This window comes from Eumetopias jubatus, unplaced genomic scaffold (assembly GCF_037043125.1).
Source record: "Eumetopias jubatus isolate StellerSeaLion01/CBP00866 unplaced genomic scaffold, mEumJub1_p1.0 scaffold_1, whole genome shotgun sequence".
NCBI classification, from domain to species: Eukaryota; Metazoa; Chordata; class Mammalia; order Carnivora; family Otariidae; genus Eumetopias; species Eumetopias jubatus.
Window position 1 is genome coordinate 82044928 of NW_028274807.1, and position 25478 is coordinate 82070405.

General features: G+C 42.8%; 1 protein-coding gene across 1 annotated transcript in view; it reads left to right on the forward strand.

The window, feature by feature from the left end:
* The first annotated feature begins 12683 nt into the window (after positions 1-12683).
* The window catches only part of KLHL6 (kelch like family member 6), a 57120-nt gene continuing 44325 nt past the window's right edge, over positions 12684-25478 (forward strand). The window contains exon 1 of the mRNA XM_028100943.2: positions 12684-13015. Within this exon, the coding sequence (XP_027956744.1) occupies positions 12723-13015 (293 nt within the window). The 5' untranslated portion in view covers positions 12684-12722. The remainder of the gene's footprint in view (positions 13016-25478) is intronic.

Genomic DNA, 25478 nt, shown 5'->3' on the forward strand with positions numbered 1-25478 from the left:
TGTCAATGAACTGTTGGGTCGCTTCCACCTTTTGACTATTGTGAATAATGCTGCTATGAATATGGGTGTTGTTTTTCTTTTTGAATCCAGGATCCAAACAATAATTATACACCCAATATTGTGCTAATAAATTCAGTTTCTACTAAAAATAGCTGGTGTTGAATTAGTGCTAGTCATCAGGGACTCAGACTCTATCCAAATGCATATGGATAGCATCTTGTACATGATTGAGCTTGATTTATAAACCTGATGCTAAATACAGAAACTCATAGTAGGTGTTGGTGAGTGTGACTGCACCTTACTTTTGGGATTAGCCTTACACTCCTGGCTTTTCTCCATCCTTACATCCCCCCCTCATTCTGCCTCAGGGGAAATGCTGAGTGAGGAGATAGAAACTGTGTGTACATGACCCAGAGTCTTCTTCACCTCTTCCCTTGGTTGCTAGCTACTCTCATGTGCCTTCTGTTTTGCAATTCTGGGGATAAGGTGGGAGTAGGGGCTGGCTCTGTTTCAGTGTTGCCACAATTGGGTGGATAATCTGTTGATTATATGGTTTGACTCCCCAGCTCATCTAGTATACAAATATTTGGCCCTCATCTCCTAACTCTTTGTTTTATTTATCAGTTGGTTCATCCAGGATGAGGGGAAAATATTGCTTTTTATTAGACTTCTTAAAACACCTCAATTATCAGGGAGACACCTGATTACCAAACTCAACCATCTACCTGCACTGTGGACCCACTACTGTTGCATAAGTCTACTCGGGATAACAAGTTACAATTTGGAAGATGGCTGGTTCTCTGTAGACCCATGTAAAAGAAATATGGTATTGCCAAAGAGATATTAGCATTAAACTAATTTGGCTTTCTCCACTCTAGGGACCTTCCTGTTGAGGTTACTAATGCCAGTTATGAGAAATAGAGTATTCCTCTTTGCTATAAGTGCAGGGAAAAGTTTACTCTTTTTAAAAACTCTATTTAGAAAAAATTTTTTTCATTGCTGAAAACATGAGAAAAGCAGAAAAGTACAAAGAATAAAACAAAAGATACAAAAGCTTATCACCAAGAAATAACCACTTTTCGTGTTTTAGTATATCAATTTTATCTCCAGCCCACACTTCTCCTTTGAGCTCCAGACCATGTATCAAACATTTCACTTGATAGCGCATCTTGAATGTCTCAGACTCTACACTCAGCATGACCAAGAATAAACTCCTACTCCTCTCCCCCACACCTGTTCCTTTAACAGTGTTCTCCATATCAGAGTGTTGGTATCTTCATTCATCCAGCTGTTCACACTAGAAACCTCGGCCATTCTTGAAAATTCTTTTTCCTTTACATTCCGTACCCAATCCTTCAGCAAATTCTATTGATTCCAACTTTTGTTTTGTTTTGTTTTTGTTTTGTTTTTGGTGGGCAACAAAGCAAAGTTTATTGATCGATAGTAAGATAGTACAAAGCTCCCGAAGAGGAAGGGGACCCGAGAGGGTTGCCCCGATTTTAACTTTTCTATATACCTCAAATTCATTACTTGTTTCTCCCCCCAGCACTACTCCCCTGTCCATGCTGCCGTCATAGGCCATCTGGATTATGATAGATTCCACACTGGTCCCTTTCTCTTCTAGCTCACTCATGCTGACCCCTTTTTAACCTCTGATTAGACTGGGTTACTTCTGGGAAGAATTTCCCAATGGATAAATTCTTCTATGAATTGTGACTGTGGGTAGAATAATATTTCTGATGCACAGGGCGGAGTGATGGAAATGTTTATTTCTCTGGGGAAATGGTGGTCTCTGGGCCCCTCTACACTGATTATATGGAAATTATCCAAGATAACATGGGAACAATAGACAACCTGTAGGTATTAGTAAAGGCCATTGTGCTGAAGGAGTTTTTGGTCTAAAACCAGAAGCCAGGTTTAGACTGAAATACACATACTTTCTTTTTCTTTTTTAACATTTTTAAAAAACATTTTATTTATTTATTTGACAGAGAGACAGCAAGAGAGGGAACACAAGCAAGAAGAGTGGGAGAGGGAGAAGCTGGCCTCCCGCTGAGCAGGGAGCCCGATGCGGAGCTCATTCCCAGGACCCTGGGATCCTGACCTGAGCCAAAGGCAGGCAGCTTAACAACTGAGCCACCCAGGTGCCCCCATATACTTTCTTTTATATAGAAAGGTTTGAATAGTAATAGCTAATGCTTACATAGGGTTTCATATATGCCAGACATCATTTTTAAAAAATTTTATTTATTTAATTTTATTATTTTTTTTAGAGAAGGCAAGAGAGAGATATGTGGGGGGGGGCGCAGGAGGAGAGAGAGAATCCCAAGCAGGCTCCATGCCCAGTGTGGAGCCCCACACAGGGCTCGACCCCACAACTCTGAGAGCATGACCTGAGCCAGAATCAAGAGTCAGACACTTAACCTACTGATCCACCCAGGCGCCCCTGCCAGACATCATTTTATTTTATTTTATTTATTTATTTATTTTTTAAGATTATTTATTTATTTATTTATTTGAGAGAGAGAATGAGATAGAGAGCATGAGAGGGGAAAGGGTCAGAGGGAGAAGCAGACTTCCTGCTGAGCAGGGAGCCCGATGTGGGACTCGATCCTGGGACTCCAGGATCATGACCTGAGCCGAAGGCAGTCGCTTAACCAACTGAGCCACCCAGGCGCCCCAGACATCATTTTAAAGGCTTCACATATATTTATTCATTTCCCCTTCTTCACAAACACATGGAGGTAGAGACTACTACTATCACCAATTTACAGATAAAGATACTGAGACACTGATCTATTTTTAAAATCCTTTCTTTTTTTTTTTAAGAGTTTATTTATTTGACAGAGAGAGACAACGAGAGAGAGAACACAAGCAGGGTAAGTGGGAGAGGGAGAAACAGACTCTGAGGGAGAGGACCCTGGGATCCTGACCTGAGCCAAAGGCAGAGACGCTTAATGACTGAAACACCCAGGCGCTCCGAAAATTCTTTCAATAAACCGTAATCAACTGACCGTGCTTTAACCTTATGCCTATCTGTAGTCCTTAGTCCTCTGGGTACTATGTTTGGTATTGCTATTCCTTCAGGACTGAAATTTTGCCTTTCTCCTCCAGCTTATTCTCAGGGCTAACATTCTTTCATAAACTTCAAACCTGAGGGCTGCCACCAGAGCCCTTAATACCTTTTTTTTTCTTTTAACAGTCCAGAGATTCTTTCTCTCTCCCTTTCTTTCTTTCTTTCTTTCTTTCTTTCTTTCTTTCTTTCTTTCTTTCTTTCTTTCTTTCTTTCTTTCTTTCTCTTTCTTTCTTCCTTTAACACCTATTATGCCATAAGGAATGAGTTCTAGAAGTTCAGGCTCCTTTCTATTGATTTTCACAAAGTGCTTCTCTGGTTGAAGCAGGCTGGCATTTCAGTTTGTTGGGGCTCAGGGCAGGCTGTGTGCCAAGATGTGCCACAGTGGCATATTGATTATTCTAAACTGAAGTTACTTAAGCAACAACCAGTGCTAGAGGAACACTCTGACCTTCCTTTGTCTTCAGAAAGCAGGAAATAAGTCTTTCATATGAAAGGTACCTTCCCTGTACCAGGAAGTATAGAGATATCCTTACAGTCAGAGATTTGAAATTGAGGGCCAAGAAGACTATATAAACAAACTGTGCATAGATTCTCCACTAATTAATACCCAAACCTAAGTTTGTCTTATCAATTTGTCAGAAATTCATTGTTTCTTTGTGTAGAAAGTATAAAAGCTGCCTGCCTTTGTTACTCCTTGGTCCTGTGTCTGTGAGTCTCCATACAGATGAATTAAATTTTTTTTTCTCCTGTTAGTCTGTCTTATGTCAATTTAATTATTACACAAGCCAAAAGAACCAAGAAGGCTAGAGAGAAAATTTTCCTCCTCCCCAACAAGTTGAACCCAGGTACTTCTCTCTTTGGTTTCCTTCTTTTTCTGATCATTTCCCTTCACATATTTCAGGATGCTATCTTGGCTCTTAGGGTGCTTATAAGATATGCTCAATATACACATTAATTCTCTTGGCAAGAATCTTGCCCTTAACTTGTTTGTTTACAGCAATGCCAGCAGCATGCTGGGTAGTATTGTAAACTCTTCCAGTTTTGCCATGTGAACATGTTCCTTTTTGAGCAGTGCCGTTCCTTTAGCCACATACATCCAAATCTAGAAGAAGGGTGATATTGTAGACATAAGGGAATGGCACGGCCTGAGAAGGAACAAGTCCATGTTTTCTAAAAGGCCTAGAGAACATATAGAGGGCACCTCTCTTCTTTCCTTTTGTGTTAGTCATTTTGATGAACTATTGGAATATGGCAGTTCTGGTTAAAAAAAGAAAAAAGAAAAAGAAAAAAAACCTCTTAATATCTTGAGCAACCCTGGCTAAGAGGCAAATTGGGACAGAGAACCATAATGGGACAATGAGTGAGAGACTACATGAAAATAAATTGTTCAAAAATAAGTGTCTTTTGAAATATTTCCTTTATGAGAGAACTGGAATTGCCATCATGGCAGGTGTAGAAGCTTTAAGGGCTGCAGATATGATTCCATAGTGAGTACTTGGAGGTGGGGCCAACATTAGGGTCTGGAGGAAGGGTAAGTATGAGGATCAGAGAAACATCCTGGTACTGCTGTTCCTGTTCCAGGGAAGCCCATTTGGATGTAAGGAGCAGAGGATCAATCAAGCTACCTTAAGAAAAGGGGGATTTAGGCAGAATTTCTCTGAAATCCAGTAGTAGAGCCTTAACTGGAGCTGGAGAGTGGCCCAGATTCAAAGTAACCTGAGGACCTCCACAGTCTAAAGGGGAAGGTGGTATGTGAGTCGTGTGTTGGTAAATGTTTAATATCTGGATTTCAAACAGACAGACAGACAGACAACAGGGTGCTGATTTATAGCATTTACCAATTTCTGTGGTGTAAATACTATCATGGCCAATTTCAACCAACATAATATCACTGAACTTAAAGCTGGGAAGAAATACATGGAGCTCTATCTCTCTAGTCAGTTTAAGTCTATTCCAACACATCAAATGTTAACTTTGATTTTTTTCCCTGAACTTTCCAAGTTTTCAAGAAGTGGTTTATTATTGTTTTATAATCAGAAAAAAGTAACAAAAGTTATTTTTAAAAAATAAATAGAAATATATGAGATATGGACTGGTATATTACAAATGAATTTCTCTGGTTTTGCCATTTGTTGAAGTTCAGTCTTAACTTTTGCCATTGGCCCCCTGATCCACCTAAGGGCTTGCAGCAGGTTTGGTTGAGCTCACTTCCAAATTTTGACTTCCTATTTTTTAGACATTGTTTCAGAGAGAGGTTGCTCAAAACCACCTGGTGGGGTTCTCAGGAACACCTGGCTTTCCTTAAGTTCAGATCTGCAGAGGACATTCCGGAGTGATGCTCAGGGACCTGGCTAGGTGGCTCTGAATAGAGTTTGGTAAAACTATAACCAGTACATGACAAGTCTTTCATTATGTTGACTAAAAACTGAAAAGTTATGCTATGGATAGTGTTTGCTGTATGTGGCATTTGTAAGAGAAGATAAAACCTTGACAGATCTTTTAAAAATAATCACCTCCAGGGATGCCTGGGTGGCTCAGTTGGTTGGGCGTCTGCCTTTGTCTCAGGTTGTGGTCCCAGGGTCCTGGGATCGAGCCCCACGTCGGGCTCCCTGCTCAGTAGGGAGCCTGCTTCTCTCTCTCCTCCCTGCTCATGCTCTCTTTGACTATATCTCTGTTTGTCTCTCTCTCAAATAAATAAATAAAATCTAAAAAAAAAAATAATCACCTCTGGATTTAAATGATGAAACAGTTGGCCTTAGACTTGGCCCTGTATTCAGATTTTGGTTTCTGGGCTCCCCACTTAGATCAGCCTTATGCTCCTTCTCATGCAACTTCCCAGCTTCCTGTTTCTGACTCAGTCAGGCCCCCAGCTCATTGTTCTTTATGAGAGCATTTATCTTTTGTTAATATTAAGCTGGGACAAGGTTGTCAAGAGGAGTTGGCCTCAGAGGCCCAGGGCTAGCGTTTGATGGGCAGGAGTCTAGGAGCCTTGGGCAGCTTTGAATCCGGCAAGGAAGAGAGACCAGGCCACAGTGTCTGCAGGATAGGAGTGGGAGAGGCTGGGGTGCTCCACCCATGAGCTGGGGGTACACAGGTGAACCTGATCTGAGGTAGAAGCTGCAGGTTCTCTGTCCTCTGGATCCTCAGCTATTAACTGGAACCAGAAGAAGATCACAGGACAGAAGGTAAGGCTACTCTTGTTTGAGGCATGGGTGGATATTCCAGTTAGCTCCCACTTACGAGTAAGATATATACAAAGTCTTGACCATCCTACTTGAGCCTGGGATGGATAAAACACTGACTCAGGAGTTGCAAGTCCTGAATTCTTGCCCCATTTCAGCTACTAACTAGCTGTGTGAATTTGGGGCAGTCACTTAATCATCTGGGTTTATTTCATGATCTACAAACTACTTGTTTGTTGTAAGCCAGTCTGGGAAGACTCTAAGGATTTGGGAATTCTTCATATTGGGCTCCAAGTGGTTTGCCTGTAACTCTTTTTTGTTGGCTCTTATTTGATTCCCTGGAGTCATCCTCTAGTTTCTTCCACCTGATGGCCTTCCAAATCCCGTATCAGAGTCCTTCTTTTCCCCTTTGTTAAACACCTGCAGAGCTTCCGACAGATTCACATATGACGATGGTTCTCAAAGAATGGACCTGGGACCAGGACTAGCAGCATCTGCATCACCTGGAGCCTGTTAGAAATGCAAATTCTCAGACACCACTCTAGACCTACCAAATTAGAAAGTCTGGGGTTGGGGCCCAGGTTACACTGATGCATGCTCCAGTTTCAGCATCACTGCCAGAGGGCATGGGTCCAAATCCCCTCACTGGCCTGGTCTCTCTCTCTCTTTTTTTTTAAGGAAGAAGTTGAATGTTTTATTATCAAACTACTTATCTTCTTGCAAGGCTTTGTTTCATTGTATAAAAATAGCACTAGCAAGCACTGTATATTGCAAAATTAAGATAGTATTGCTCTTTATCTGATGCTATGCAACTAACAAACCTTTCTCCACTGCCAGTTATTTCCAAGGAAAGATCATTTAAGTATTTTGACCCTAATCCAGGGATAGATGTAAGCAAGTTACGATATTCCCTAAGGTTTAAGATTACAATGTTATTTTTGAATTACATAATTTTTATAACTACTTTTTAACCACACATAATTTCAGGATTCTGACTTACAACTGGAACCTGCCTAAAAATCTTAGGGTGTTGCAAAAAAGTTGCATATTATGTTTATCTGCAATCATTAGAAAGTCAAGGGGTGTTTTCTTCCATGAACGTTGTTGCAAGTAGTTTCTTTTTCCATTAGCATTGCTGAAAGTTGCAATTTTTAAATCCTCTATGCAGCACTAATTTAAGACCACTATGCTAGATTAAGTTGTTTATTTAAGGATTCCATTTTCACTCCTCAGTAGATTTTATGTATTTCTTATATGCTTCTTCACTCATCAATTCACCCAGTTCTGAAGGATTACTCCGTGTATCTTGATCAGCCAACCATCTTCATAACAAGATTTGTTGACAAGTCCCAGATTTTCTACAAGAGCTTCATTAATTTCAATTACTTCTCCTGATAGAGGAGAATAGACTTCACTAGCAGCTTTCACACTTTCCAAAGCACCTAACTCATCTTGTTTGTCCAATTTTGCCCCAACTTCAGGCAGACTATAGTAAACAACATCCCCCAAAGCTTCCTGTACAAAATTGCTGATTCCCACTGTTCCAGTACCATTTTCTGTTGCTATTTGGGCGTTAAATGCACGGAGAGCTGAGCAGAGCCCGCGCGCAGCATCAGGCCAGCGGCACCCACCCACAGCTCCCCAGACAGTAGTAGGCAGGGCGCGGCGGGCATGAAGGAGGTGCCCAGGCTGCAAGCCTGCAGCCTGCATGCTCCGAACTGCTTGCTCATATCGACGTGTTCATGGGTATGGGGGTCACAGGGCAGCGTCTCAGGAACCCCGGCCTCGCCCACAGGAGAGGGGTGCAGGTGGCCCCTCTGGCCTGGTGTCTTACCATTGTACCCCATTTTCTAACCCTACCCAGCTCACACACCTTGTCTTCCAGTTGTACCTAATGGCTTGTAGTTCTCCAAATACTCCTTGTTCTTTTACACCTTTGGTGTGTTCATTCCACCTTTTTCTTGGAAAGCCTTTACCCTCTCCCTTTTCTCTCATAAATTCTTCTTGTCCTCCCAGGTAAATTCACACATTACCTTGGCCATGCAGGAAGTCCTCCTAAGAGAGCCACTGGCTACCAAGGCAGAATTCTTCTTCTGTTTTTGATTATTCTTTCATCCCACCATGAAATCCGTCTATCCAGCCCTTATTTCTTGACTGAAGCATATGTAACTGGGCTTGTGCCAGGTTCTGGGATATAAGATGGCTTGACTTGAGCTCACAGCCTACTTGTGGGAGACAGACGAATAGCCAGGTAATGACAGTGCTTTAGTGCATCCATAGGAGCATGAGCAGAGTGCAGTGTGTACACAGGCAAGGCTTGCAATAAATGTAGGTATATTAGGGAAGCTTTGTGAAGGCAGGAAGGACATTTATCCTGAAGGATAAATTTTGCGGGCAGCAGGAAAAGGTGAAGGCTTGGGTCTCTTTCGGTAGGATTTAGACCCTGAAGCACTTTGTTCATTTTGCTGGTTCTACCCTTCCACACCTATTGCTGCTCATCCTGGAGAAATTAAGTTAAAATGAACTGCATGTTGGGGCACCTGGGTTGCTCATTCAGTTAAGCTTCCAACTTTTTTTTTAAGATTTTATTTATTTATTTGAGAGAGAGAGAATCTTCAGCAGATTCTACACTTAGCACAGAGCCCCATTCGGGGCTTAATCTGACCATGGCGAGATCATGACTTGATCCAAAACCAAGAGTCAGACGCTCAACCAACTAAGGCACCCAGGCACCCCTAAGCTTCCAACTTTTGATTTTTGGCTCAGGTCATGATCTTACGGTTGTGAAATGGAGCCCCATGTCAGGCTCTGCGCTGAGTGTGGAGCCTGTTTAAGATTCTCTCTCTTCTTTTCCCTCTGCCCCTCCCCTCCCCACTCCTAAATAAATAAATAAATAAATGAACTGCATGTTAAATGTATATGTATAGGTTTCAATTTTTTTTTCTGACAGGAAATACGAAGTCTCTGAATCAGAAAAAAGATCATTTATTATGCACAGACCATCTTCTTACCAGTTCCCTGCATCCCTATCTCTATAGATAATGCGAAGAAAACCTGATATTATCCTGAGTGTACAACGAGGTTGCATCATAAGAGATGAATGCTGAAATTATGAGACTCAGAACTTATATAGGTCAGCTGGCACATGGGTCTGTTTCCTCCTCATCTTCCTCCTTCTCTACCTCCCCTGGGGAAAGAAACCTTTATTCTGGTAAACAAATCCTCTCGGGGTGGCGGGGGCAGTCTTGGCTTTTCCTTTCTTACCCTGGAATATAAGCAAATGGCATCAGAGGCTTCCCTCCCTTAGAGGGTGAATGGGTTAGTACTGTGGGCACTTACAGCTCAATCCTCTGAGAGTCTTCTGATAGGGTAGAACACGCTTCAGCATTGTCCCACCAAGAAACAGGAAGCTAGTGTTTTTATCAACCAACTCCTGACTCTCAGTTACAGGTCACTCTTGGGAGCACTTCTGATGAGCCGACATGCTCTTATAGCTGGACAATGCTCTCAGGCAGAGTGATGCTTTTGGTGTGCTTATAGGAACTGTCTGTGGGTGACCTCCGGGATGGACTGAGGAGATATGGACATGATACCAATTATGTGATCTTGTCTGTCTTCATGTCTCTAAAATGGAGATCATAATACTTAACTGCACTGGATTGATGGGAAGATTAAGTGCATCAGAGTTCATAAAGTGCCTCTCACAGTTCTTGAAATATAGTCGATACTCAATAAATGATAGCTTTAGTAGTAATAAGTTAACATGAGGCACCAGTGGCTCTTCCTTTGTAGCTGACTTAAGACTTGTTTCTATCACTTTAAGTTGTGATAGAGAAAACATTGACTGGGGTCAGAAGGGGCAACCTGTAGTTTTAGGAATAGAGATTTCCCTTTAGTGAAGCTACCCATTTGCACGGGGACAGAATCTATTCCTTTCAAGCATTATAAAGCTAACTAGTCTAGTAAGATATAATTAGATAGTTTTCTCAGTATTAAAGCTTTTGCCAGTGGCTTGTACATTTTGTTGCTTGGTAGGGAAAATAAAACTTCCACAGAACTGGTTATTTTGCTTGTAGCTATAAAGAATATTTATCAGTTGATGCTAAATCTCAGAGCATATCCAGGTTGACATGGATGCCAAACTGGTTGTGTTTTTTTCCTTTGCACTAAATCTAATTATAGGCATTATCACACCTTGGTACAAGTTTGTGCATTCATCCCTACTTACTAGGAAGATGTAGGGGTGGGGGGAAGGTAACAGTTATCTGCTCATGTCAAGGGAATGGGGCAGGTGGGCTTGGAGGTATATGAAACTTGGTGAACAGGATCCATTGCGAATGGAGAATTGAGTTTTATTCTTATTTTGTTTTAATGGGGGGGATGGAGTGGAGCTGAATATGGTTAGTGTTGTTTATACTTTGAGAAGTTCTGGGTGCCAAGATGCCGTGAGAGAGGGATTGGGTCATGTATTGTCCTCAGTTCTACCAGATGTGGCGGTTAGAGTCACGGAGCTGTAAGTGCTGAGCTCCTCCCAGTCGAGGCCTGTGGGAAGAGTCAGTTTTGTGCATGTTCCCTGTGGTGGGCTCAGGAGGCTAACCATGCACCAGCCCTTGCCCCTCCTCTGTGCTAACAGACCCTGATTTTGTTTGACTATCAGATCCTTGTTCTTGGGGAAAGTGGACTCAAGCCAGTAGATGAATCATGTTTTGTGCAAGGCAATCATGTTATTCCATTTGTATTTCCTGGAGCTTGGTCTGAGGTGGTCAAGTGACCTAGGAGAATCTGATGGGGATTTTAGGAAATATTTTCTTTCTGGTAAAAAGAGATGAAGGAGAAAAGGCCTGCCCTTCTTCCTTTTTTTGGACTGGTTGGTACTGTGGCAGCTATTATGTGATCATGAGGGGCATCTCCATCACACGGAGAGTATGATAGAATGGGAAAATGGAAAAATTCTGTGTCTTTGATGACACAGAAGGATGAGTGTCTGGATTAGCCTGGGACTCCATACCTCTGGCTTCTTATAATATGAGACTTCTATTGCTTAAACTACTTTTGATGGGCTATTCTGTTCTTGAAGCCAAAATGTCTTGATTGACAGAGCTCTGGATACAGAACAAGTCTGGTGGAGGGGAGATAACATAGACACTGACATTAGGAGTAAGCATCCATGGAAGAGAAGAAGAACTAAGGCAGAACTGGGACCCCTGGAGAGGGCTCGGTCACCACTGACCAGGGCAGAGAAAGCATGAGGACTCCCTGTTGATCAGTAGGACAGCGAGTGCTCTCCACTGCTAGATGGTACATGAGAGCAGGAGCAAGACAGCAGAGGCCACTTTGGTGAGGTGCTGCAGACTGGAGTGGCCATGGCAGGTAAGCCCTGCGGTTCTCTCTGTGGGAGATGCAGGAGTCAGGACCAACATGATATTACAGCTCTTGTAGCCTGATGGGGATGGAGGAAACAGGGGCTTTGGAGCCAAACAGATCTGGGTCCCGCCACTTGCTTGAGCAGAGCTTCAGTTTCCTTCTCTGTAAAATGAGGAAAATCATATCTGCCCCATTGGATTCTTATAAGGATTAAAATACATTAAAATAAGTTAACTAATCTGTAATATAGTGGGAGTTTATGAAAAGATAGTTATTATTATTTAACAGACACCTGCAGAGGTAATGAAGATACTTCATGGTGTACCACTAGATACATGACCACTAGATGCTGAGTGAGATCAGGCCAATTTGAGTTGAAACTTGCTAGGGTAATCTGGTGTTGACCTACCCTGATTAGTCTACTAAGAGAGAAGCCCCTGGGGATGGAGTTTCTGGACACCATTTCTCCTCTGTCCCCAGAGACATATCTGAAACAATAGACTTTCTTGGGGGGGGAGAACATTAATATCTGCCATGACATTTTTTCCCCCTGAGCAGCAGAGGAAGACAAAGGCAGAAGATGCGCAGTGCTGATATAAATGAGAAGGCCAGCCATAAGTGGGTTTTCCAAAGTTCCCAAGGGACTGGGTAGGGGCTTATCGTGGGGTCTCAGACTCCTCAGAAGAGGGAGGGGGAAGATCGTAGAATGTTTCCTGCCCATCCTACCATCTACAACCTCAGTTACAAAAGCACCAGAGGTACAAATGTAATAACCAGAATCAGAGGCTTCCTGCTCACGGATATGAGGGGGAGATGGACCAAAATAACCTCACAGCACTAATAGCAGACTCTGAGAAGCCACCCCTTCTCTCCTGGAGCCCCTTTCTACACACCCCTTCTAAGTAATTTCTAACCTTTTGTTGACTCACAGAAAGAAGAAGAATAGAAGTTACTGGCGTTTGTAGTAACAGGATGAGAAAGTACGAGACTTCCTGTTGTGTGTGTGTGACAGCTGGTGATAAGTGGAGGACTCTACACAGGAAATCCGCTCAACTTCTGCAATGTGACCTGCCTGAAGCTTGGGCGCTCCTTCAGTCTGGATGTTGCTGGCAGGACAAAGGGGCACCTGGACCATGGGCGACGTGGTAGAGAAGAGTTTGGAAGGGCCCCTGGCACCTTCTACAGATGAGCCCTCCCAGAAAAAGGGAGACCTGGTAGAAATCTTAAATGGGGATAAGGTAAAATTTGATGACACGGGACTCTCCTTAATCCTGCAGAATGGCCTGGACACCCTCCGTGTGGAAAATGCTCTGACCGATGTCATCTTGTGTGTGGACATTCAGGAATTCTCCTGCCACCGCGTGGTGCTTGCTGCGGCCAGCAACTATTTCAGGTCAGCACGCCTAGGATTACAGTCAAATTGGGTGCAGGTTGTAAGGAAAATCGGTATCGATGTGAGAGCCCAATCTAAGTAGGTGGCCGTTGTTGCATGTACAGTTTGTATATCTATTTAGGTTTGTGTGTCTATTCAATATACAAGAAAGGAAGTTATTAAACCTTAGATTTTAGAGTTGGAGGCATATTAAAAGAGAGATTGGTATCATTTAAAAGCAATGTTTGTTTATTATGGTGAATCTTCTGTATATGTGTCTTTGTTCCAGAGGATGGAAAATTACTGAAGTCATGGGGATTTTTTTCCCCTTGGTCTGATTAGTGTGTTGGAAACATGATGTTGTCTTTGTTTACCAGTAGAGGTATAGAAAAGGTTGTGGCCCCTCGTTTGGAGTTATCAAATGACTTGCTGAAAATTAGGGGCTTCTGGTTGTGCACAGGGAGTGCATTGGAAAAGAAAACGTAACAAAGGTGCTTTTCCAGTGAGGGGCTTCCAGTTATAACACACTCTGAGACTTGGGCTCCATCCTGTCCTGCCCTTCTTGACATTGGGACTCGAGGCAAGTCACTGCATGCTCTGGGTTCCTGTTTTGTCATGCATAAGCTGGGGACAATGATTACCTTTCTGGATTGTTGTGATAATTAAATATGAGAGGGAAACTGCTCTTACACGGTGCCTAGGGTATAGTAGATGCTCAGTATGTCTTTGTTGAATTCTTCACCTCATTCTGTTTGGTTCAGCTTAGAACCATTTATTGAGTGTTTACCACAAGCAAATGCCTGGGACAGGAAAGTGGGAGAATCAGGAATGCAGTGAATAGGGCTGGATCCAGAGTTCTCCCGATCACTGTAGGCGTGGTGGGAACCAGTCCCCAAGATGAAGATGAAGATGAAGAAGCTAGTTGGGGAACTTGAAAAAGAAATGCCTTTATAATTCTTTTTAATGAGATTCTTCTTAACTCTTGGTTCTGGCTGAGGAAATTAAAAAGTATTTACCTATGTAAATATCATGAAAAGTATTTTATTTTTTCATTTTTCTGAGAGGCTTAGAGGGAAATTTTTCCTTGGATTTCAAAGAGCAGGGTCAGTGGACTGTTGTGGAATTGATTAGGTCCCATATGTAGATAAGGCAAGGGGATGCCTGGGTCGGTGAGAAGTAGTGCCTGCTCTGTGCCAGACAGACACAGTTATCTGATTTTATTTTTGCAGCAGTGCGGTGAAGGTGGCTGATGTTCCCTTTTACAGATGAGGAAATGGAAACCCAGCTTTACATATGTAATCATTGCTAGAACAGGGATTGGGCACATTCTAGAAATCCTTATTTTTATTGAAATACAAATTGCCCCTAAATTTGGGGCTTCAGGGGCGCCTCGGTGGCTCAGTCGGTTGAGCGTCTGCCTCCGGCTCAGGTCATGATCCCAGGGTCCTGGGATGGAGCCCCGCATCGGGCTCCCTGCTCAGTGGGGAGTCTGCTTCTCCCTCTCCCTCTGCCTGCCTCTCTGCCTGCTTGTGCTATCCATCAAATAAATAAAATCTTTAAAAAAATAAAAATAAATTTGGGGCTTCATTCCACAGGAAGTACATAAAAGGTAACGGGTAGGCACAGCATAAAGATGGGTTGACACAGATAAACACATTACTTACCCACCAGTTTTGAGCATGGCTTTCACATTGATCACAACCACTTTCAGAAGTGAATGAAAGTCAACTTGGCTCAATGTCCTGAGTACCTGTTTTTAGGTTTATTCATTCTGTTTTGAATCACTGGAAAATGGCTGTCACACAAAGGTATACCCGATTAGCAATTTTGTTAGTGGCTCGAAACAGGATTGCTGGCTGTGTGCTCTCAAGTACATCACTGGTTCCTCTGGTCCTTGGGTTTCTCATCCTAAACCGAAGGTGTTTGGGCCCAGGTCCTTCCCACCGCGCTGATGCAGGATACTTAGGGAAAGTGTCTACCAGCCCCCAGAGGAGGTGGTAGCAATGAGATGCGGGAGGCTCCCACACAGTGTGCATATCTGCCTGGGGATGAAGAGTCGCTTCCAAAACTGCCTGGTTGTGGAGGGAAATTCCTTCTTTTCTTCAGAGCAGTGACTTTTTCTTATGTTGGTATTTCAAGATGACTTTCCTCCTATAATGAACACAGTCCTGGAGACAGGATTCTTTTTTCCAGTACTGCTATTAATAATGACGTCTGTCATTGAGCACTTACTGTGAGCAGAGCACTGTGCCACAGGTGTCACACACACTATCCTGCAGCCACCCTGCGAGGGAGGGAATTTTATCCCCATTTATAGATGAGGAACCAAAGCCCCGAGTATCTCAGTTAATAGAGTGACCAAGTGGGATTTGGACCTAGGACTGATATGAGGTCAGACATTGACTCACGCCTGTCTTGCTTTGTTTCTAAGGTTTTTGAAAGGGGTTGGGAGCCAAGTTCCTTTTATGCTCACACTTCGGAAGGGCAGAGAGTCTGCTCTGTCTGAGAGGCTTCCGACACAGCCCCCTATGCTTAGGAGGGCCTGGAAGCTGTCTGTTAAATTATGTAAGTTATTTTTCCTTTATTCATTGAAAACATAAATATTTTCCATGGAGTGATTGAACCATAACTGATTTAACGAGTCCCCTGTTGACAGACATTTGGATTCTTATCTTTTGCTATATAACAATATCACAATGAATGACGTTATGCATGTCATTTAATATGCATGCAGGAGGATCTGGGAGTGCATTTCTAGAAGAGGGTTTGCTGGGTCAAGGAGAAATGCATCTGCAGTTTAAGTGGATATGCCAGATTCTCCTTGATAGGGATTCAATTATTTTGTATTCCCCACAGGCTTGCCAATAGAGGATGGCTTCCCACTTTTGGATTTTTCCCAATCTGATGGATGAGAAACAGTATCTGTTTTGTTTTAATTTGCATTTCTCTTATTTTTAAAAAAATATTTACTTATTTATTTGAGGGGGAGAGGCAGAGGGAGAGGGAGAGACAGAATCTCAAGCAGACTCCCTGCTGAGCGCAGAGCACAACATGGGGTTTGATCCCACCACCCTGAGATCATGACTCTGAGATCACGACCTGAGCTGAAACCAAGAGTCAGATGCTTAACCAACTGAGCCACCCAGGTGCCCTGTATTTCTCTTATTTTTAATAAATTCAAACATCTTTCCATATGCTTAAGGATTGTCTGTAGTTCTTTTTCTATGAGCTCTCTCTTCACAGCCTTTCAAATTTTTGCGTATATTTTTTAAATTTAAGATTTATTTTTATCAAAGTACTACATGCAGTTAGTTAACAAAGAGTCCAATACTATTTAAAGGCTTATAATGAAAAACAAAATTCCTCTCCACCTCCTCTACCCTTCAGTTTTGCTCATCAGAACCCACCATTTTTACACTTAGCTGTTTCTTCTGGTATTATATTTATATTTCTTCAAAATATGCTTATCCTACTCTTTCCTGATTTCTCAATGTTAGACATCATTTATTGATTTCCTGGTATGTCTGATAAGGGCTTAGCACTTACACCTAACTCCCTTACCATACACTTCCCTTCCCTACAATCTCTCAATATAATGTTATCACATTTTTTTTTGTTTAATTTGTATTAAGAATTTACATTATGTTCATGAAAACATTGTTTCCTGTTGAGCCAAGTTGTGTGATAATGTTACATTTTCTTTCTTGTAAAGCTTTTTATCTTTTCTGAAGTTAATAATTCATTCTTTTTTCCATTTACTTAATTTGAGGCTATCTTTCACTCACAGCCTCTCACCATGATCTTTCATGTGGTCCAGTGCATCAGAGAATCTACCAGTTCCATTTACCCCCCAGAATCTTCCTCACTGACATCATTTTATACATGTTCTTTGGACCTGCTGCCCAGCTATTGTCTAGCCGCATATGAAACCATGATGGCTATAAACAGGGACTTTATTATTAACTCAGACAATGTAGTTCCCTTTGGGGGCCTATTTAAAAGTCTTGAGTGGAATGAGGAAGTTGGGAAGATACATAGAGTTGAGGCTGAGAAACGGGCAAAGGAGAATAAAGCTTTAAAAGTAGCTCATGACACACGTTAAATGTCAAACAACCAAATGGCAAGGTGTCCCTCATGGCAGGAATATCAAGGGAAGCATGATTTAACATTCATAATAATGCTTTTTAAAATGTTATAAGACTACTAGTGTCTTTTATAAGACTAAGAGAGCTGCCATTTGTCTTATGCCTTTGGACATGTCCCCAAATCAAAGTCTTTGGGACTGGTTGTGCATCCTACATGCTGAACCTTTCCTCCCAAAGGATCTCCATCTAAACCAGTGGTTCTTGTCATTTTGGGGGGCAGGGAGCAACAAACTGCAACTATGGCACACCCCATAAGTGATGTTGACCCCTGAGAGCAATCATGTTGTGAGTCCCAGGGATGGCTGAGGGAAGGGGTGGTGATGAAGAGAGGGATCATCAGGTTTCTCACAGTCCTACCTCATGACTGGCCTTCCTACATGAAGAAAAAAGCTTGCAGACTGAGGCTGAGTCAACAGCAAGCTCCTTTGTTGCTGCTGATGCCCCAAATCTGCCTGGACCTTGGCTCCTGCCTTGTACTTCTGTACCTCAGTCTCTGGGTTTGTTTCCCTGAGGCCATGGTGAGGGGACTTTGACCACTGGCTACAAAAATCAAGCACAGGTCAGGAATCAGAATGGCATTGTGGGCCCAATCTATTAATATTATTATTATCTATTAACCAATTACTGTATGGCAGAAAGTGGGGCGAGAGGCTACTCTTAAACCATATGTAGATGTTACAAGTCTTTGCTTTTGCTACATAATAGTGTAAGGTGTCTACAAAGGAGCCAGCAAGTGTGGGTGATAGTATAAGTGCAAAAGAAAACAAGAATGAGTTAAGGCCATCTGGGTCTGGATTAGAAATCTGGCTAACGGTGAGAGCATTGAAGGTTGCTGTCGCTGCAGTGGTGAACTCAAGCAAACTGGTGATTGTACTTCTAGCATCAGTTCCTGCATTTTATGCTTTTAATATTGTTTGTTTGGCAGAACCAATAGGCCTATAATTTCTTATCTTCAATTCTAAAATCCCCAAAGTGTTGATAATTGAAAAGCTTTTTATAGCTTACTTGGTGGAAAAATCTGTGTCTTGAACTGCACTTGTCTGATGGAGACATCTATCCTGAACTAAGGGGAGACTACTTAGAGTCTGTTTATTCCACTTAGGGCCACTATTCAGATATTCGCTGCTGGAGTACTAGTGCATTGGATTAAGGAGTGCTGGAGTTGCTATATAATATACAAGATACGGCAATATCCAAACAATTCTGAATGCCAGAGCTCAACTGACTGCAAGATTTTGGGGTAATGGATTATGGGACTTTCTGATAAAGTTTGTTTTCATTTTGGTGTTATTCTTCTACCTTGTTTCATAGGAATATTTTACATACTTGTAAACATAGTTTACATACAGTTTTGCATTTTTTTCATTATAATCTTTCCCTGTAGTTTTCATAACTCCTATTTATTTATTTTGCTACAATTTTTAATAGATGCATAATATGAAAATCATTCTTTCCTTGTGAATGTAGGTTACTTCTAATATTTTGTTTTCATAAATAATGTGGTAATAAGCATCTTCATATTAAGTATTTTTTGCAGTTTGGAATCTGGAAAGGTCAACATTTTTTGAGTACTTACTGCATGCCAGGAACTTTGCTGGATTCTTTTTCATTTGGTTTAATCTTCACAATATCAACAATTAAGTAACAACAAATAGCTAACAATGTCGCCATTTTACCCTCCAAGGAACTCACTTTGATAGGAAGAGCAGCTTCCTCATTGGGATCCAAACTGAAAACAGATTTTTCCATTGGGCTTAAGTGTGGCTGTTGGGACATTTCCTGTGCAAGACCATTAATTCCCTCTCCCCACCATGTACAAGTATGGTCTACATAAGCTGAAAACGAGGAGAAAATGTAAAAATTATTGCCTCTATGTGCATGTACCCCCCCCCCCCCACACACACACCCACACAAGCTGGATACTATGGAAACATTCAAGCCAATTTGTGTCTGGGGGCTGAGCTGACAGACTCCATTGCAGCAAAGACTCAGCATGCCTTAGGACACCAGTCTGGGTCAAAGGATTAAAGAAGATTAAATAAGAAATAAGAAAGATCAGGATTCGAGGTGAAGAAGCAGTATACTTTGAAAGTATAAGGTCTCAAGAACCCATAGGACATCACTGGGGCAGGAACCAACAACTGCTTGGTATAATGGAAAGAATAGCATCTTAAAGTCTTGTCACTGGCTTTTGAGTCTGTACCCTTCCACTTATTGGCTGTGTAAATCTTGGAGGCATTGCTTGGCCTTTCTGATGTTCAGTGCCATTCATTATACAACACAGTGAAGCTAATGATTTGTGTTTATCCCAGTAAGTTTGTGAAATACACATAATAAAATAGATTCATTTATGAATTTATTTGCCTAAACATTTTGTACAGGATAATGACTCAGATCTCTTCATTCTAAGGAAGAGAAATCAACTGGATTTATGTAGGTAACTCACAGAATCCCCCAGAAGGCCAAGCTCAGAAAACAGACAGGGACCAGGGAGGCCAGGCAGTGGCCAGGACCACAGCCCAGAGCCACCCAGAACCCATGTGGGGAGGACTCCCTCGCTGCTGCAGGATCCTGGGGGCCAATGCTAGCACAGTTCTGGCCACGGGCACTACTGCCCTTGCAGTTCCTGGAAACCGGAGCCTGCTGCTGCTTTCTGCTGCCTCCACCCGAATGGGCTCTCCTCTGTCCCTGCTTCTTTGCATCAGCAGCTCCCAATTCCCAGCCTGGAGTTAGTTTATCTGATTGGTCAAGGCTGAGTTACACACGCCAATGCCTTAGCTGTGACAGAGGCTGGGAAAGTGTGTTTTGGGCCTTTGCAGCTTCTGGATCGAGAAGTGGCTTCTGCCACACACTACATCTCATTCTGAGGGAGAATTTGCCATACCTATGAAGGGCTTTAGATGCTGGGCAACCAAAAACTGGCAAGAGTCTATTACATGCAGTTACAATGTGCCAGACCTGCATTAGGTGCAGAAGAAGACTTAGGGCATCATGAAAAAATATGCAAGTATTAGAGAATTCCATGACTCTGGTTTCATATGCATCAGAGATAAGGATCCTGAGACTTTACGGGCAAGAGGACGATTCTTTTGCACTTTGAGTTCTCTTCGCCCTTCAAATCTTGAGTAGCTCCCAGTATACCTGCGAGAGTGTGTGGCATGCAGGCATCATCCATCATGCGTGGTCTAGAAACTGGCTGAAAGTGTGAGCTGTGACACCATTGCAATGGCTGGCATTCAGCAGGCAACCTGTAAATATTTGATGTCAATAAAAACTTGATATTCCTCCTGCAGTTTCAGTCACTGATTAGGGAGCACCCTGGTCAGAGCAGGAAGTCCTTACAGAGTTGGGAGGCTATTGCACAACCTTACAAAAGGGAAGGATGATCAAGTGTGGTCACCATAAGAAAAACTGGAAGGAGCAGTTAAAAAATCCAAAATGCTTCAGAATGTTGTGGATTCAATAGGTTACTCACATGATTGGACACAAATGTGCTAGGCCTACATAGTGACTCCTGAAGACCTTTTTTTTAGGATTAGAAGGTACTGGGCAGGAGTTGCTGCCTCGGGGTAGAAGTACAACTGATTTTTTAATGAAATATCAATTCTGGGGGTGCCTGGATGGCTCAGTCAGTTGAGCATCCAACTCTTGATCTCGGCTCAGGTCTTGATCTCACGGTGGTGAGTTCAAGCCCCGTGTTGGGCTCTGCACTGAGTGTGGAGCCTACTTAACAATGACAATAAAAATTCATTTCTGTCATCTCCACCTCTGGTGGCCAGGGTATGTGGGTTATCCTTCAGTCAAGACCAGAAAATCCATTCTTCTCTTGTTTTGAATAATGCTCTATAGAGCTCTCAACTAAAACACAACAGAGAAATACTTTCATCATTCACATCTCAAGTTGTAAGCTTTACCCCTATGTCAAGTACAGAGATATGGAAATGTCCATTTATGAAAATGCCTTTATAGAGTAGATTCTAATATAGTAAACACCAAGCAGTCCATGAGAAGAGCTGCCCATATGCAGAACATCTATGTTTTTGGTAAAACTGCCTTGGAGCTCACCATTCATCACGTTGCTCAATGTTCCTATATTAGTCAGCATTCTTCTGGTTGCCAGAGATAGAAACTGAAGTCAAACCAGCTTGGGCAAAAGAGGAAGGTATTTGGCCACATAGCCAATTCATAGGAAAGGCCGAGATACAGCAGAGACTGGGAAGAAGAGGAACCAGGGCCTTGAATGCAGTCAGGGTGTTTCTTTCCACCCTCCTTTGGCTTCTTTCTCAGGTGGGATTTCTCAGATGGACTCCTGCCACACGGTTGGGGGTTTGCTTGTCGGCATTTCTGGGACTCACTTCTCTTTGGTTGGTTCCAGAGAGAAACTGAGGGGCTAGCTTCAGTTTGAAAAGCCCCCAGGAAAGACTCTAATTGGCCCAGCTCCATTCAATTACCCAATCCTAGACCAATTACTATGTCAGGGAGGTGGGGCACAATGATCAGCCCAGTTTGGTTTAGGAGTCCAAGGTTGGCCAAAGAGGGTATAGGGAGAGGGGAGTGAAGAAGGGGAGATTGGTAAAAAGGCAGAGAGCTTCTATTCGAGCCACATGATTTGGGTGCAACTTGGGAGAGAATTTCCCGGAAGGAGAAGGCACTGGACAAAAGGAAAAGTAAATGTACATTAAAGAGGGATAGTAAATCCTGGTTTACTTTCTTTTATTAGCTAACTTACTGTACTTCTGCCTTTGCTCTGGCTGTCAGGAGGCTCAGTGCATGAGCTCTCCTTAGCCTAGGTTTCAGTGATATATTCTCCTCCTACTTTAATTACTTAGATCTTATCTTCTTACTTTTTGTTGTTATTGGTTTGTATTTTATAATACCTCTGAGGCTTTAGTATGAGCCACTTTAAATTCTTTTCAGAAGGCTTTTTTTTTTTAAGTAAGCTCTAGACCCAACGTGGGATTTGAACTTCGACCCTGAGATCAAGAGTTGCATGCTCTACCGACAGACAGCCAGATGCCCCTAGAGAGGCCATTTTTGTAAAAAGATAAGTCTCCCTTGCTATGAAAAAATATCATTTAAGCAACCTACATGTCCTCTGCAAGCTGTAAGAGTAGGCATTCTTTTATTACATCTAACTTTTGTGGAAAGCTTTAAGGCCACAGTAATTACAGGAATGTTAATACTGCTATGACTTGAAAACACAATCAAACCAAAAGTTGCATCATACCCTTTCTGAGGAGACACTCAAGGATCTATAAATTTACCCGCCAGCAGGTTTGCATATGATATATCAGGTCCAGGGTCAAGTAAGAACTCACACACATTCACAGGACGCCTGGGTGGCTCAGTCGGTTAAGTGTCTGCCTTCAGCTCAGGTCTGATTCCAGGGGCCTGGAATCGAGCCCTGCATTGGGCTCCCTGCTCTTCAGGGAGCCTGCTTCTCCTTCCTCCTCTGCCTGCCACTCCCCCTGTTTGTGCTCTGTGTGTGTGTGTGTGTGTGTGTGTGTGTGTGTGTGTATGTGTGTCAAATAAATAAATAAAATCTTAAAAAAAGAATTCACTGACATTCAAGAGATCATGTGTCATGTAGAGTAAGCTCAGGCTTGTCAGGGGTAGATATCAAGGGCATTTTGGTGTTGGGGGGATTAGGGGAAGGGCAGATGCCCAGTGAATAATTCTTGAAAGGTGGGGTTAGGGATCACAGTTCTCTGGGTCGGAATACATGAATGGATAGATGAATGGAATTTCACTAAACCCACTCTCTACCAGACATTGAGTTTACAAAGATTAATGAGTTCTGATTGCCTATTGACTTCAAAATCATAGTCAGTTAGAGGAAAGAGAGGCAAATCAGTGTTTCAGTACAGGGTGATAAGTGCTACAGTGGAGTTCTGCTTACAGAAGGGACATTAAATCAGACTGGAGGGAAAAGCAATCAGAGAGGGCTTCCTGGGAGAGGTGATATCAAAACAGAGTTTTATTTATTTTTTTAATTTTTTTAAAAGATTTTATTTATTTGTCAGAGAGAGAGAGCACAAGCAGGGGGGGACAGCAGGCAGAAGGAAAGGGAAAAGCAGGCTCCACCTGCAGAGCAGGGAGCCTGACGTGGGGCTCGATCCCAGGACCCTGGGATCATGACCTGAGCCAAACGCAGTCATTTAACCAATTGAGCCACCCAGGCATCCCCAGAGCAGAGTTTTAAAGGATGAGTAGGCATTGGCCAGAAGGTACCAAGTGAGGGAAAGAAAAGGGGGAAGCATTCCAGGCAAAAGGAAATGCATCTGGGAAGGTATCATGCAGTGTAAGCTTGGGAACAAGAAGTAGATGAGTAGGGTTGGAGTAAGGATATGCATGGGCCAATAAGCCTAAGAGACGGGCAGGGTCAGACCATGAAGGTTTTGTTGGGCTAGAGTGAAGAGTTTGATATGTGTCTGATAGGCAGCAAGAAGCCATGGTAGAATCTTTAAGCAGGAAAGTGATTTGAGATCTCTGTTAAAATAACCCTTTGGGCTGTGGTGTAGAGGCCTTGTCAATCTAGGAAGACCCTCAGGTGGTTGCAGGCAGTGGCCCAGCCAGTGGGCATGGGGAGACATCTCAAGTGACATTCTGAGTCCTTGGGGCAGCTAGACCACAGAGGAGCTGCAAGGAGGGGAAGCCCTGTCTGGTGAGAAGGGAAGAAGGCAAGGCTATGGGGAGGGACTAGGAGACAAACTCAACTGGAAGCTAAACCACACTTTTGCTGAGGGCCAATTCTGAGCTTCAGGACTGGGAAAAGAAAGCAAATATGAAGTAACTTTATAAATCCTTCACCCACCCATGTCATCCTATTTTAGAGCAAGGCCCAGAAACACAAGCCATTTTGAAGTAACTCAAGTTTTGAACTTGTATTTTTTGAACACCTTGAAGGAGAAACATACCACAGCTGTTATTAAATTCCGTTCTCTCTTATCTACATCTCTGACCTGGACAACTGCTAGTTTTAAGGGCACCTTCGTATGAATTTTTAAAAGTTCTGTTTGGGAAGATCAATTAGAAATAGATTTCTTCTTCTCTGGGGACTGTCACAGTCCACCTTAGGGCACGAGGCTTAGGGAGTGTGGCAGGGGCTGGATTTCAGCCCCAACTCTAGCACCTATCTGAGCAGCCCTGAGTACAGCCCAATCTATGGTAGTCCTTCTTCACCTCTTTGGCTTTAAAACTTCTCTCTGCTCCCAGCTGGAGCATCTCCTGTCTTCCTCTCCCCTCTCCCTCTGGATCTGTGTCACAAAAGCCCGAGGACCAGGCCTGGCAGTCCAGATTCCTCCATGGAAGCTGGTGAAAGGAGAAGTCTGGAATACATAGATGATCACCTTTGCTCTGTCACAATAAGGATAGCCTTTATGACTTGGGAATACCTTGGAATGAGGATTGGAGCCAGTGCCAGTTCACATGTTTCTAAGTGGTCAGAACTAGGGAATGCTTAGAAAATCTTGAAGAGGCTGATCCATGACTTCTGGATAATGACATGGAGGTCATAAGGAAGCCAGCTTGGGGTCCTGGGGGGTTGGGATGGAACATGTTTGGAAAAAGGGGGGTGATAGGAGGCTCTGGGACAACAGCTTGGTCAGGATGTGGCAGTGGATGTAAGCACAAATGCTGACCCTGCTCATAACCCAGTGGGAAGTGAGAATCAGAGCAGACCTCATTGAAGAGGGAAGTGGTGCTTTGTTAGGGGAAGCCAGGTTTCATCTCTGGCAAGGAGATGGAAGATGTGCCAAAGCAAATTAAGGTGAAGAACAACCACCATATTTTGTATTGTAAGATCTAAGTCAGGAGGGCTTAGGGTAAACATCATGGGCCTGAGGTTCCAATTTGGAGAATCACTATATAATACAGTTCCCTATTCACACACTTTGTACCAGGAGCTCATTGTTATTTGTTCTCATGGCAGTTAGAGGAGAAATGTGGGTTTGGAGAGTGTGGTGTAAAATAGGCAAATCCACTTGGCTGGCAGGACCAAGTACAGGACGGCACGTGTAGCTTCCTTCTATCCATTGATCCATCCATCCACCCACCCATCCAACCATCCATCCATCCAACAAATATTAAATGTCTACTGTGGGCCAGCAAATAATTGAGAGAGAAATAAAATCCAGCCCCTTGCCTTTCAGAGCCTTATAAATCTAATAGAGGAGAAGACTCATTAAAAATAGGCCGTACAGGGGCACCTGGCTGGCTCAGTTTGTAGAGGATATGACTCTTGATCTTGGGGTCGTGAGTTCAAGCCCCACATTGGGCCTAAAGTTTACTTAAAAATAGGCTTAAAAAAGGCTATGTAGAGTGTACATAGAGAAGTCTGT